At 46.6% G+C, this 12,537-nt stretch overlaps 1 protein-coding gene across 3 annotated transcripts; it reads right to left on the bottom strand.

Moving 5' to 3' along the window:
• Window positions 1–239: 239 nt before the first annotated feature.
• On the bottom strand, window positions 240–12,504 carry KIF20A (kinesin family member 20A). Of its 3 annotated transcripts, none has more exons than XM_066344242.1 (19): window positions 12,362–12,504; window positions 11,297–11,482; window positions 8,897–8,986; window positions 8,675–8,794; window positions 7,517–7,655; window positions 7,207–7,394; window positions 6,994–7,120; window positions 6,620–6,814; window positions 6,401–6,512; window positions 6,224–6,292; window positions 5,868–6,011; window positions 5,555–5,720; window positions 4,946–5,107; window positions 4,677–4,816; window positions 4,433–4,535; window positions 3,943–4,138; window positions 3,612–3,703; window positions 1,756–1,893; window positions 240–892 (listed from the first exon to the last, which is right to left on the bottom strand). In XM_066344242.1, the coding sequence occupies exons 2-19, from the start codon at window positions 11,459–11,461 to the stop codon at window positions 572–574; spliced, it is 2,667 nt and encodes an 888-aa protein (XP_066200339.1). In that variant the 5' UTR covers window positions 11,462–11,482; window positions 12,362–12,504; the 3' UTR covers window positions 240–571. The 3 variants fall into 3 exon arrangements, with proteins under 3 accessions (XP_066200339.1, XP_066200341.1, XP_066200340.1); XM_066344244.1 differs by having other exon boundaries at window positions 5,555–5,663; XM_066344243.1 differs by lacking the exon at window positions 12,362–12,504 and adding an exon at window positions 12,220–12,344.
• Between the last annotated feature and the right edge of the window lie 33 nt (window positions 12,505–12,537).

The following is a 12,537-nucleotide window of genomic DNA, read 5'->3' as shown; positions in this document are numbered from 1 at the left end:
CAGTAAATGATATGGATTATTCTGAGCTCAGGACCCACCCTATGTTTGTGTTTCCAGAACAAGTTTGATACTCACCTCATAATATGTGATACTTCATTTTATATCTAATGTCCCTTGAATTCATTTCTTGCCACACTTAGTTCTCTACCGCCATTCCTGTGCAGGGTGTTTCTATGGGCCTGAAAGATTTTCACTTTTTCTGCCCTTTTATAATTTGAATGATTTTGCTAAATTTGGAATTCAAATGAAAAAATGTGAATATCTTTATTTAATAGTTTTGTGTGTGCATAGAAACCATATAAGTAAAAAAGCATGAGATTACACAGGTGATTATATTATAAAGGGGGGGGAATAGCATCTGAATATTGCATTTTATATAGAGTTCCAGGTATATGGTAAAGCTTAAAAGAAACCTATTAAGCTAAGAAGCTGACCCACTTCAGGGCAAGGACTGCTCTCTCCTTCCCCACAACCTCAGTACTTTTTGCCAAAAGGCCCGGATTTGAGTCAAGGTGAAAGCTAAGCAGCTGAACCACCTCAGGACAAGACTGCTCTCTCCTTCCCCACAACCTCAGTATTTTTTGCCAAAAGGCCCAGATTTGAGTAAAGGTGAGCGCCGTGCTCGCAGGATCCGGGCGTAAGGGCTGCAGTCTGTTGAGCTTTGGCAAGTGGGTGTTCGAGGAAGTAAGTTTCGAAGAAATGGTTTCTTCCCTGGGGGCTGATGGTTTGGTTGCTGGTTTTCCTGGTTGGTACCAAGGCGCTTTTTGGTAGAGGAAGCCTGGCCTTGGAGTTTGAGCACAGTATGATACTGCTCTGCAATGCATGCTGCCTTCTTCCGAAGGTCCAGTTTTACTAACATCATGTTATTCTGCAGCTCAGCCAGGGTCTGATCCTAAGGAAGATAAATGAAGTTACAGAAAACATTTATACCTGGTATATTAGAGAAGCAAGGAGGCAAGGTAATGCCTGCCATCTACTACTAGTTACAGTTGTTTTTTTAATTTTATTTATTTATTTTTTACAGAGACTGAGTCAGAGAGAGGGACAGACAGACAGGAATGGAGAGAGATGAGAAGCATCAATCATTAGTTTTTCATTGCGCATTGCAACACCTTAGTTATTCATTGATTGCTTTCTCATATGTGCCTTGACTGCGGGCCTTCAGCAGACCCAATAACCCCTTGTTAGACCCAGTGACTTTGGGTTCAAGCTGGTAGGCTTTTGCTCAAACCAAATGAGCCCGCGCTCAAGCTGGCAACCTCGGGGTCTTGAACCTGGGTCTTCCGCATCCCAGTCCAACGCTCTATCCACTGCGCCACCGCCTGGTCAGGCTAGTTACAGCTGTTTTTAAGAGGATTAATTCTTTAAGGACAGAGCTAATAATTGAATGGGGTATTTTAAGATACAAACAGCATTAGATACAAGGCCATTTTCCAACACATAGGGTGACATGAGCTTGAATAAGTGTACTTAACCATAGTTTCTAGGTATGAAGTTAAGTGTTGTGTTTTAGTCTAAAAGTTGGTTTATTTTGTTTTTTTTTTACATTTTAATATGTATAGAATCAGGATGCATTTACTGATGACAAATATCCTAGCTTAAATGTTAGTGTTTTATCTTAGTGGTACATAACAGAGAAAATGTCTGTAAATTAATACAGTACCTTGTACTTAATAATTATTTTGATTTTGCTACTGTTCATATAATTCTGGAGCGGGCTGATGGGATAGAAGGGGTTATTTAGGCTGTTGTAACCTGTTTGATTAAGATGTCATCACAAGTGGTCAAGGCTTGGCGAAGTTTTCCTGCCCCAGTGCTGTGGCAACAGGCTCTTTCTGCTGACTGGAGAGACTCACCAAGTTTCTTCAGCTCTGTCCGCAACAACCTTATATTCTGAAAAAGAAGAAGCAGTTAAAATTGTGGCCAAGATAATGATCTGGAAGAGTCACATAGTCATTTGAACAGTAAAATTAGGAACACTAGTCAGCTGGCCTGACCTGTGGTGGTATAGTAGATAAAGCATTGACCTGGAATGCTGAGGTTGCTGGTTCAAAACCCCAGGTTTGCCTGGTCAAGGCACATACGAGAAGCAACTATTACAAGTTGATGCTTCCCACTCCTCACCCCACCCCTTTCTCTCTCAAAATCAAGAAATAATTTTTGTGTGTGTGTGTGACAGAGACAGTCAGAGAAAGGGACAGACAGGAAAAGAGAGATGAGAACCATCAATTCTTCGTTGCGGCACCTTAATTGTTCATTGATTACATTCTCATATGTGCCTTGACCAGGGGGCTACAACAGACCGAGTGACCCCTTGCTTGAGCCAGTGACCTTGGGCTCAAACTGGTGAGTCTTGCTCAAACCTGATGAGCCCACACTCAAGCTGGCAACCTTGGGGTTTCAAACCTGGGTCCTCCGCCCTGGCCGGTTGGCTCAGCGGTAGAGCATCGGCCTAGCGTGCGGAGGACCCGGGTTCGATTCCCAGCCAGGGCACACAGGAGAAGCGCCCATTTGCTTCTCCACCCCTCCGCCGCGCTTTCCTCCGTCTCTCTCTTCCCCTCCCGCAGCCAAGGCTCCATTGGAGCAAAGATGGCCCGGGCGCTGGGGATGGCTCTGTGGCCTCTGCCTCAGGCGCTAGAGTGGCTCTGGTCGCAACATGGCGACACCCAGGATGGGCAGAGCATCGCTCCCTGGTGGGCAGAGCGTCGCCCCATGGTGGGCATGCCGGGTGGATCCCGGTCGGGCGCATGCGGGAGTCTGTCTGACTGTCTCTCCCTGTTTCCAGCTTCAGAAAAATGAAAAAACAAAACAAACAAAAAAAAAACACCTGGGTCCTCCACATCCCAGTCCGACACTCTATCCACTGTGCCACTGCCTGGTCAGGCAATAATTTTGTTTGTTTTTAAGAGAAAGACTAGTCAGCTGAATGAAGTAGCCACTATCCAGAACAATGACCAAAAAAAAAAAAAAAAAAATCTTTTTTTTTAATTGATTTTAGAGAGGGAGAGAAAGAAACATCAGTTTCTTGTTATTCATGCATTCATTGGTTGCTTTTATTTTACTTATTTATTTTTATTAACTGAAAGGTGGGGAGGCAGGGGGAGGTAGACAGAATCTTGCATGCGCCCCGACAGGAATCCACCCAGCAAGCCCAGTAGGGGGCAATACTCCATTGCTCCAAACAGTTATTTCGGTGGCCATGGAGCCATCCTAAGTGCCCAGGGCCAAATTGCTCGAACCATTCTAAGCCATGGCTGCAGGGCAGGGAGAGAGAGAGAGAGAGAGAGAGAGAGAGAGAGAGAGAGAGAGAAAGGGGGGGGGAGCTGGAAAAGCAGATGGTCACTTCTCCTGTGTGCCCTGACCAGGAATCTAACTCAGGACTTAACACACATTGGGCCTACCATTGAGCCAACCGGCCAGGGCTTGTTGGTTGATTCTTATATGTACCCTGACCAAAGGATTGAACCTGCAACATTGGCATATCAAGATGGTATTCCAACCAACTGAGCTACCTGGCTGGTCAAAAAACATCTTATCTTTACATGAACAAGAGATACGGTATTGGAAATTGCCTAGGTAAGAGCTTTGGTAACAGAAATGTAATTAATTACCTTCTGGCCCTCCTCTAACTTCTTGTCTACGTCAGTGGTGAAGGGCTTGGCTGAAGGTGGCGGTTCTAACATTTTTTGGTACTTCTGCAGCTCTGCAGGAAGGAAACAAGAAACTTCAATATGTAGGCTTTCTAACTGAACTCATCTCTGAGTTAACAACAGCTTGCAAGCAAATACAAAAATGAGTCCATATGCATCCTAGAATGAGAGGTTGAGGGGATGTAGCTTAAAATTTAGGAAATTATGTTGGAGTGGCACCAGAAGGCTGAAGTTTAGAGAGTAGTTCTTCCTTGGGCCACTATTATGCTTCTTGCCTTCTCTCCTTACTCACCTTCAGTGGTGGAGTTGAGCTCTGCTCTGCACTGGTCCAGTTTAGCTTTAACGTCCTGGAACTGTTGGGTGGAGGCAGAAGCTGCCAACCTTTTTGACCGCCGTAAGGACAATTCAGCCTCTGCTTGTTGATGGGCCTCTGGCTGTCTGGCTTCCTGCAAGAGAGCTTCTAGCTCTTCAATCTTCTCATCCCGCTCCTAAGAGGGAGGCAGAGGACATAATTCCATCCACAGTCAGTCAAATATGCAGGAACAAAACCCGCCTTGATACTTAAACCTCAAAAGTCTGCTTGTTAGCACTTATACCATTTCCTGGCCAACCAAACCTTTAATCAATTCACCAGTGATCAGCACATACAAAGCACTAAGGATACTAGAAATAACTGAGTTACATATTCCCACCCTTACCAGAGTTTATAAAATCTGTTTACCTCAAATGAGCTAGTGATGGGAATCTGAGTATCCAGTTGGGACGGGTTCAGGGCGACTCACCTGAAGCTCTTCTTGGTAAAAGCTTGTCAGTGACTCCTTGAGGATTTTTAGTTTCTCTTCATACGTTTCCTCTAATAGTTCCTTTTGGGTGTCCAAATGTTCACTGTCAGAGGAGAAAAGAGAAGTGAGTGAAGATTCTGAGCAGTGAGCTTGGAGGACAGATCTTCAGGCACAACTCCATCCAGTCTTCACTTCCCACCCTGTGGTCCAGGTGACAGACAAAAAGAGGTCACTCAGCTGGTACCTGCACCACTGTTCACGCTGTTGCATCTGCTCCACCATCTCATTGCATATTTCATCTCGGAGCTGCATCTCCAGCTGCAACTTCTCCTGCCGTTCTTTCAAAAGCAGTGCTTTCATGGCTTCTACCACCTGTAGGAGCTCCTAGGAGGGACACACAGGTCAGAGTTAATCAGATGGTCATGCCCCCTAAAAGGCACAGGCCTACTTGGAAGGGAGCATGGAAAAAGTATAGCCATCAAGACACTGTACCAAACTTTCTTGCATTCTCACCTCCTTGCCATACATGGAGATGTCAGCTTCATTTTCAATGTCATCAAGGCCTGGGTCTGTCTTAGTTCCTGTCTCTAAGCTGGAAGATGCCCACAGACTGTGTTCTTTGATGAATGAATGTAGCGATGGGAATCCCAGTTGTGCAGGTGGAGCATGCACAAGCTAGCAGGGGGAAAGAAAAATCTTAACTGACAACATTACTAGTCTCTTTTTTTTTCTGCTAGAGACAGAGAGAGGGACAGATAGGGACAGACAGGAAGGGAGAGAGATGAGAAGCATCAATTCTTCATTGCGGCACCTTAGTTCTTCATTGGCTGCTTTCTCATATGTGCCTTGACTGGGGGGCTACAGCCAAGCAGTGACCCCTTGCTCAAGCCGGCGACCTTGGGCTCAAGCCAGCAACCATGGGATCATGTCTATGATACCACGCTCAAGCCAGCGAACCCACGCTCAAGCCAGATGAACCCACGCTCAAGCCAGTGACATCAGCATTTCAAACCTGGGTCCTCTGTGTCCCAGGCCGAAGCTCTACCCACTGTGCCACCGCCTGATCAGGCACTAGTAGCTTTCTTAAATAAAGGTACCATTCCAAGGGTACTAGTTTCCTACCTGGCTGGCAATGGCTGAGAACTTGGCAACCTGAAGGGTCTCATCATAGGTAGATGCACAGGGATTCACATTGACAATCATGCAGGAGCGGCCTCGGCCTGTGAAGAAGCTTTGGAACACTCGAGTCAACTTGCTGTCACGGAAGGGAACCAGGTTCTGCTTTGACCTGGCAGGAAATTAGAAGAGCAGAGCTGTGAGCAGAACTCCAGGCCTTGCGGTATTCTAACACCATCCCATTGGCAACCAGGAAGTTTCTTAGTAAATTACAGAGCTGCAGGCCCTCCTAGCCCATGGCTTGCAGTTGAAAGCTCACCGGTTCTGCTGGTTTTGGCGCAGGGCAGCAATACAGCGGCCTAGGGTGTGCAGAGAAGTGTTAATGTTTCCTGCTTCTTTCAGCCGCTCACCACTCTTCTGATCTTTGCAGCGTTCTGAGCCAGCCAGATCGCACAGTGACAACCTTGAAAGATGGACAGGATCTGACGTAAGGACCCACATGTTATGAACCTTCCAGTCCTTCATATAGTTCTAGGGAGGGGAAGACCCAAGAGTCTCTCTACCCAAGGAAAGAGGAAGAATCTAACAGCAGCAAGTCTTCTGAGGACCTCACTCACCCCTCCCACCACTACCATTACTGCCAAGGAGTCCAAATTTCTAAATGGAAAATCTTACTCGCTGATCTTGGGAACTATATCCCCTTCCCCTTGAAGGTGCAGGATCCGAATGGAGAAGATGCTGTGACTAGAAGTTAAGAAAAAGAATAAAGTCATTGCACACCTTCCATGACCAGGTACAGGACTAATTATTTCCTGGAATGCAGTGAAAGGCTGGCTCTCACAACCCACTCACCTGCGGCTGGAGTTCTGGTTCAGGTGTGTGCTGGCAAAGCTCTGGTTTTTACGACCTACTTTCAGCAGTTTCCAGGCCTCCTCAGCATCCTGAACATGAATCCAATTGAGATCTGAGGCCAAGATAAGGGCATAGGTAAGACAGGAGTACCTAACTCTCTTCCTAGTTTCTCCCCAAGTCCTCCCCAGGGTTCGTGTCAGCCTCTCTGTTTTCCCATACCTTTCACGTAGGGATTGCCATTCTGATCCTCACACAGCCGCAGAACCTGCCTCTTGTGCTGCTGGCTAGGTGGTTCTAACAGGTCATAAAGCAGTTCATTGTAGATTTCAAAGAAGGAGATCCAGATGGAGAAGCCAATGTCTGCAGGGACACTTATGGGTGCAGTGTCTGGCTGTGCCCATTGATGACTTGTTTCTGGGGAAGAAGCAAATGTACAGGGCTTCACCCTACTGCAGTCCATCTCCCCTTTGCCCTGCAGAGTCCTGGGAAGGCAGAGCTCAGGTTGGAGCCTCTGGTCTATACCCCAGAAGCTGTTGAGGGCAGAAAATGGGTTCTTAGCATTACTTGGCACTGAGCCCAGTCATGGCACTTACCATCTAGCTGACTACTGCTGCTACAATGACTGGAGGAGAGCCCAGCAATGCCACTGTCGAAGCTGGTGCTGGTACCTATCCGATTTTCAATGTAGACACTCCTCTTCAAGGAGGTAGACAGTTCCTCCTGAAGGTGCCCAGGGAGAACAGGAGTATAAAACTTTCCATAGATTTGTCCCTCTATCCCCACCTCTGTGGACACTAACACTTTACCTCTTGGAGGCCTCCATTTAGCAGGGCCAGTTTCTTCATTTCCTCCTGCCGGATCTGCTTGCTGTCAAGCCAGATTACCTCATTGGAGAGCAAAGGCTTCAGATCAGGTGTGGGATGAAGCTGATCTTGGAGACTATTGAAGATCAGAGCCAGGGACCGGGGCAGGATCCCTCCATCTTTGAGGGTACCTGGAAGAATGGGAAAGATGGAGAGCTGAGGCAAGCACCTTTCTCCTCCAGTGGAGAGCATCAAAAGGCAAAGATAACACCAATACAGGCCAATCAGCAATCCTGGGAGGCCTACTACTCACCTTGAATCGTGTGGGTTTTTCCTGAGTTGGTGACTCCGTATGTATAGATAAGCCAGTTCTGTCCTTTCAGTACGTCTTTTATCATCTCCTTCACAGTCAGATTGAAGAAGGATGCTTGTCCCACTTCTGGCCCAAAGATCTAGAGACAGACCCAGTTTCTGAGAGGCCCAACCTTCATCTTCCTCTTTCCTCTTGTGCAAACCTAGCAGATGCATCTCTTTCTGGATGGTTGGCTCTGGATAATACTCCAGCAACTTCTTACTACAGTGTTGCCAGCTGCTCCCTAAACACTAAGAACTCAACCACTCTCTGCCAGTCCCTCTTTCATCCAGATTAACAAATACCAAAGGAATGCTATCCACTAAGTCCAATGCTGCAAACACTGCGGGGCCACATAATGATCATAAGCATGGACTTTGGAGATGGATGGGTCTAGAGTCAAGTCCTACCTTTATCACAGACTAGCTTCAGCAACATTACCTTCACTGAGCCACAGTATCCTTATCAGGTAAATAAGGACAATAATGATAGTTATAATAGAGTTGTTGGCACAGTGGATAGAAAGTTGACTTGGGACACTGAGGTCCTATGTTCGAAACCCCGAGGTAGCTGGCTTGTATGTGGGCTCACCAGCTTAAGCTCAGGGTCAGTGGCTTGAGCGTGGGATCATCCACATAATCCCATGGTTGCTGGCTTGAGCCCAAGGTCACTAGCTTCAGCAAGGGGTCACTGGCTTGGCTTAAGCCCCCTGGTCAAGACACATATGAATAGTCAATGAACAACTAAAGTGACACAACTCTGAGTTGATGTTTCTCATCTCTCTCCCTGTCTCTCTTTTGCTAATAATAGAGTTGTTGGGAATTAATGCACATAAAGTACTTGACACACTGACTGGCTCATAACAAAGGTCTCAAAATTATAGGCATGCCTATACAGTGTGGGGCAAAAGTAGGTTTACAGTGGTTCATATGGAAAATAATACAATAATTAATAAATAATAGTACAAGAATAAGTTCTGTTTTGCATATTCATAGCTATAAAAGTACTTTTATCCCACCCTGTATAAGAAACACAGTCAAGTAAAAAGCTTTCCCACTAAAGAGGGATTCAAGTTGCTCGTAGAGGTTGGTTCTTGTTCACAGACCAGTACCTCCATACCTGGGAAAAGGTAAACTTGTGGATGGCTTGGCCAATTCCCCGCTCATTACTCTTCTGGGCAAAGGAGTCTTTGGGTGCCTGTAGAACAAGGGTCTCCGCATTCTCAATATGGACACAACCCTGAGAAGGGGAATAACACAATTGACACAGAAGGAAACATTCCTGAGAACCTCTTCTGTACTGCATCATTCCACCTTGAATCCTCCCTCCTCAGAAACTCACCTGATCCTCCTGCCGGTCCAACTCTGAAGGTAACAATGGCCTGACCCTCAGGTATACTTTCACCTTCTCCGTGCTATCCTTGGATGAAACCTGTGGCAGAATTCCAGGCCAGAACTACAGATTAATCTCAGCAGTTATCTCTGAGAAGATGGGCAAGCATATCCTGGTAATAACACTAACTCTACCCTCATTCCACCTCAAATGTGTCTCTGTGGCTACTCTTTGGTTCCATATCATTCCAACTCACATGGACTTCTCAGTACTTTATCATCCTCCCTGTCTTTTCAGTATCCTGCAAACCTGGCTTGCCACACCTAGTTAGAACTGGTTGATTGGTATGAAAATCAGCATGTTGATGTTATAGTAAAGCACAGTAGTTAAGCACTTTGGAGGAAGATACACCTGAATTTGAGTCCCAATTGCATCATTTAGTAATTATGAGACTTTGACTAAGTTCTTTTTTTTTTTTACAGATACAGAGAGAGAGTCAGAGAGAGGGATAGACAGGGACAGACAGACAGGAACGGAGAGATGAGAAGCATCATTAATTTTTCGCTGTGACATCTTAGTTGTTCATTGATTGCTTTCTCATATGTGCCTTGACCGCGGGCCTTCAGCAGACCGAGTAACCCCTTGCTTGAGCCAGCGACCTTGGGTCCAAGCTAGTGAGCTTTTACTCAAACCAGATGAGCCCACACTCAAGCTGGCGACCTCGGGATCTCGAACCTGGGTCCTCCGCATCCCAGTCCGACGCTCTATCCACTGCGCCACTGCCTGGTCAGGCTGACTAAGTTCTTTAAATTCTCTTTTCCTCACTTTCCTCATCTAAAATGGGGTTAGCCTGACCAGGTGGTGGTGCAGTGGACAGAGCGTCAACCTGGGATGCTAAGGACCCAGCTTCAAAACCTTGAGCTCACCAGCTTGAGCATGGGCCCATCTGGCTTGAGTGTAGGCTCACCAGCTTGAGTGTGGGATCATAGACATGACCACAAGGTCGCTGGCTTGAGCCCAAGGGTTGCTGGCTTGAAGCCCAAGGTCACTGGCTTGAGCAAGGGGTCATTGGCTCATCTGAAGCCCCCTAGTCAAGGCACATATGAGAAAGCAATCAATGAACAATTAAAGTGCTGCACCAAGTTGATGTTTCTCATCTCTCTCTCTGTCCCTCTGTCTTTCTCTCTTACTAAAAAATATATATATATAAAATATATATGTATATACAATATATACATGTACACACACACACACACACAGTACCCACATCATTTAACAGATATTCAGATAACTGCCTACTATGGCCAGAAACTCTAAGAAGCATTATCAAGGCTCCTGTTTGTTTGTTTTTTTACTGAGATAGAGTCAGGGACAGACAGGAACGGAGAGAGATGAGAAGCATCAATCATCAGTTTTTTGTTGCAACACTTCAGTTGTTCATTGATTGCTTTCTCATACGTGACTTGACTATGGGCCTTCAGCAGACCGAGTGACCCCTTGCTCAAGCCAGTGACCTTGGGTCCAAGCTTGTGAGCTTTGCTCAAATCAGATGAGCCTGCACTCAAGCTGGTGACCTCAGGGTCTCGAACCTGGGTCCTCTATGTCCCAGTCCGATGCTCTATCCACTGCGCCACTGCCTGGTCAGGCTCAAGGCTCCTGTTTTGAAAAAACTTTCTCTATAAATAGCTCGGTTGTTAGAGCATCGTCCTGAAGCAGAGGTTGCTGGTTTGATCCCTGGTCAGGAAACATACAGGAACAGATTGATGTTCCTGACTCTCTCTTACTTTCCCTTCCTCTTTTGCTAAAATCAATAATAAAAATTTTAAAAAGAATTAAAAAATAAAAGAGACTTCTGAGCAGAGCTGTTCTCAATCATGGCCATCTCCCTCCCAAGGAACATTTAGCAATGTCAGGAAAGGTTTCTAGGTTGTCACAACAAACATTTAGTGAGTAAAGGACAGGTATGCTGCTAAACATCTTACAATGCACAGGATAGAGCCACAAAACAAAGAATTACCTGGTACTAAATGTCGATGAGAAATCTCAGCCTAGCATATAGAAAGCCTCTATAAATGGAAGCTATTGTCAATATTAAAACCTGATTGTACATTCCACCTACTTAATGGCAGTATGATCTTGTGCAAAATCTTTAAGGCCTCATGGTAAGGCGAGATAACTATTATCTTTCCCTTATAGGATTAACTGATAGTATGCTCTCGGGGGCATTTCATTAACACAATACAAACAATAGTTCTTATGGACACACAACTCTACATTTTTTTTTTACTTGTTATGCTCTCAATTTTTAATTGAACTGCCAGACCCTGAGGATTGCTGATCTTTGACCTCATACTACTCTGTAAACTGAGAATATGACATTCTGCTCCCACCACTCTCCAACTTCTTTACCTGCTGCTTGTCTTCCACGGAGGTAGAGATGACAGAGCAGTCTGAAAGCAGGTCCTTGCGAACCACAGACCCCAAATCTGCAGCTGTGGATTCAAATATAGGGGATACTGCCACCTCCTCATCGGACAGCAAGCCAGCTGGCGGAGATAGAATCCCTCGCGACATAACAGCTGGGGCAGTTTTGGTCTAAAAAGAGACAAAAGTGGGTAGGTTGGAGAACCTTAAGGACAGAAGGGGCTGCAAATTCTAGATAAGAAATAATTCCCGCCCTGGCCGGTTGGCTCAGCGGTAGAGCGTCGGCCTAGCGTGCGGAGGACCCAGGTTCGATTCCCGGCCAGGGTACACAGGAGAAGCGCCCATTTGCTTCTCCACCCCTCCGCCGTGCTTTCCTCTCTGTCTCTCTCTTCCCCTCCCGCAGCCAAGGCTCCATTGCAGCAAAGATGGCCCGGGTGCTGGGGATGGCTCTGTGGCCTCTGCCTCAGGCGCTAGAGTGGCTCTGGTCGCAACATGGCGACGCCCAGGATGGGCAGAGCATCGCCCCCTGGTGGGCAGAGCGTCGCCCCTGGTGGGCGTGCCGGGTGGATCCCGGTCGGGTGCATGCGGGAGTCTGTCTGACTGTCTCTCCCTGTTTCCAGCTTCAGAAAAATGGAAAGAAAAAAAAAAGAAAGAAAGAAAGAAATAATCCCCTTGCCCAAGAACACCTTGGTCTAGCTGCCTGAATCCTTACTCCTCTTTCTCTTCAACTGCCAAGCAAAGGGGAAGGGGATGAGAGCAGTTAATAATTTAATCCAGTTTGAGGCGGCATTTCTGCGACCGCAAACTGGAATGAACAGATATCCGGCTCAAAAAAAGGAAGGTCGTGCTCCAAATGAGGTGCCTCGCCCGCCGGTGAAGCGGCGGTGGGTGTCAGCAGCCCTGGGCACCTTTTCCAACCTCGCCCAGGTCCGCAGTGAAGACAGAAATATTATGATATAAGTGATGGCAGGAACTCCGCTTTCTAAGAGCTTGTTCCGCGAGGGAAAGAGCTGGGACCACAGCTGGGCTCCAGTACAACCGCATACTCACCCGAAGGTGCTACACTTTCTCCTCCTTTGGTACCGGCCCACTCACACCCCTCCGCGGAACCCGGACTTGGTGTTTTAGAAAGCACAACTCCGCCCAAGAAGTGCACCTTTGTTACCGATATAATGTTTTAAATTACGCACTGCGTTCGTTCCGCCAATCAGATGGAGAATTCTGCA

The sequence above is a fragment of the Saccopteryx leptura genome, chromosome 6, assembly GCF_036850995.1.
Source record: "Saccopteryx leptura isolate mSacLep1 chromosome 6, mSacLep1_pri_phased_curated, whole genome shotgun sequence".
Taxonomy (NCBI): Eukaryota; Metazoa; Chordata; class Mammalia; order Chiroptera; family Emballonuridae; genus Saccopteryx; species Saccopteryx leptura.
Note: the sequence above shows the minus strand (reverse complement) of the source record. Positions and strands in the feature narration are given on the sequence as shown.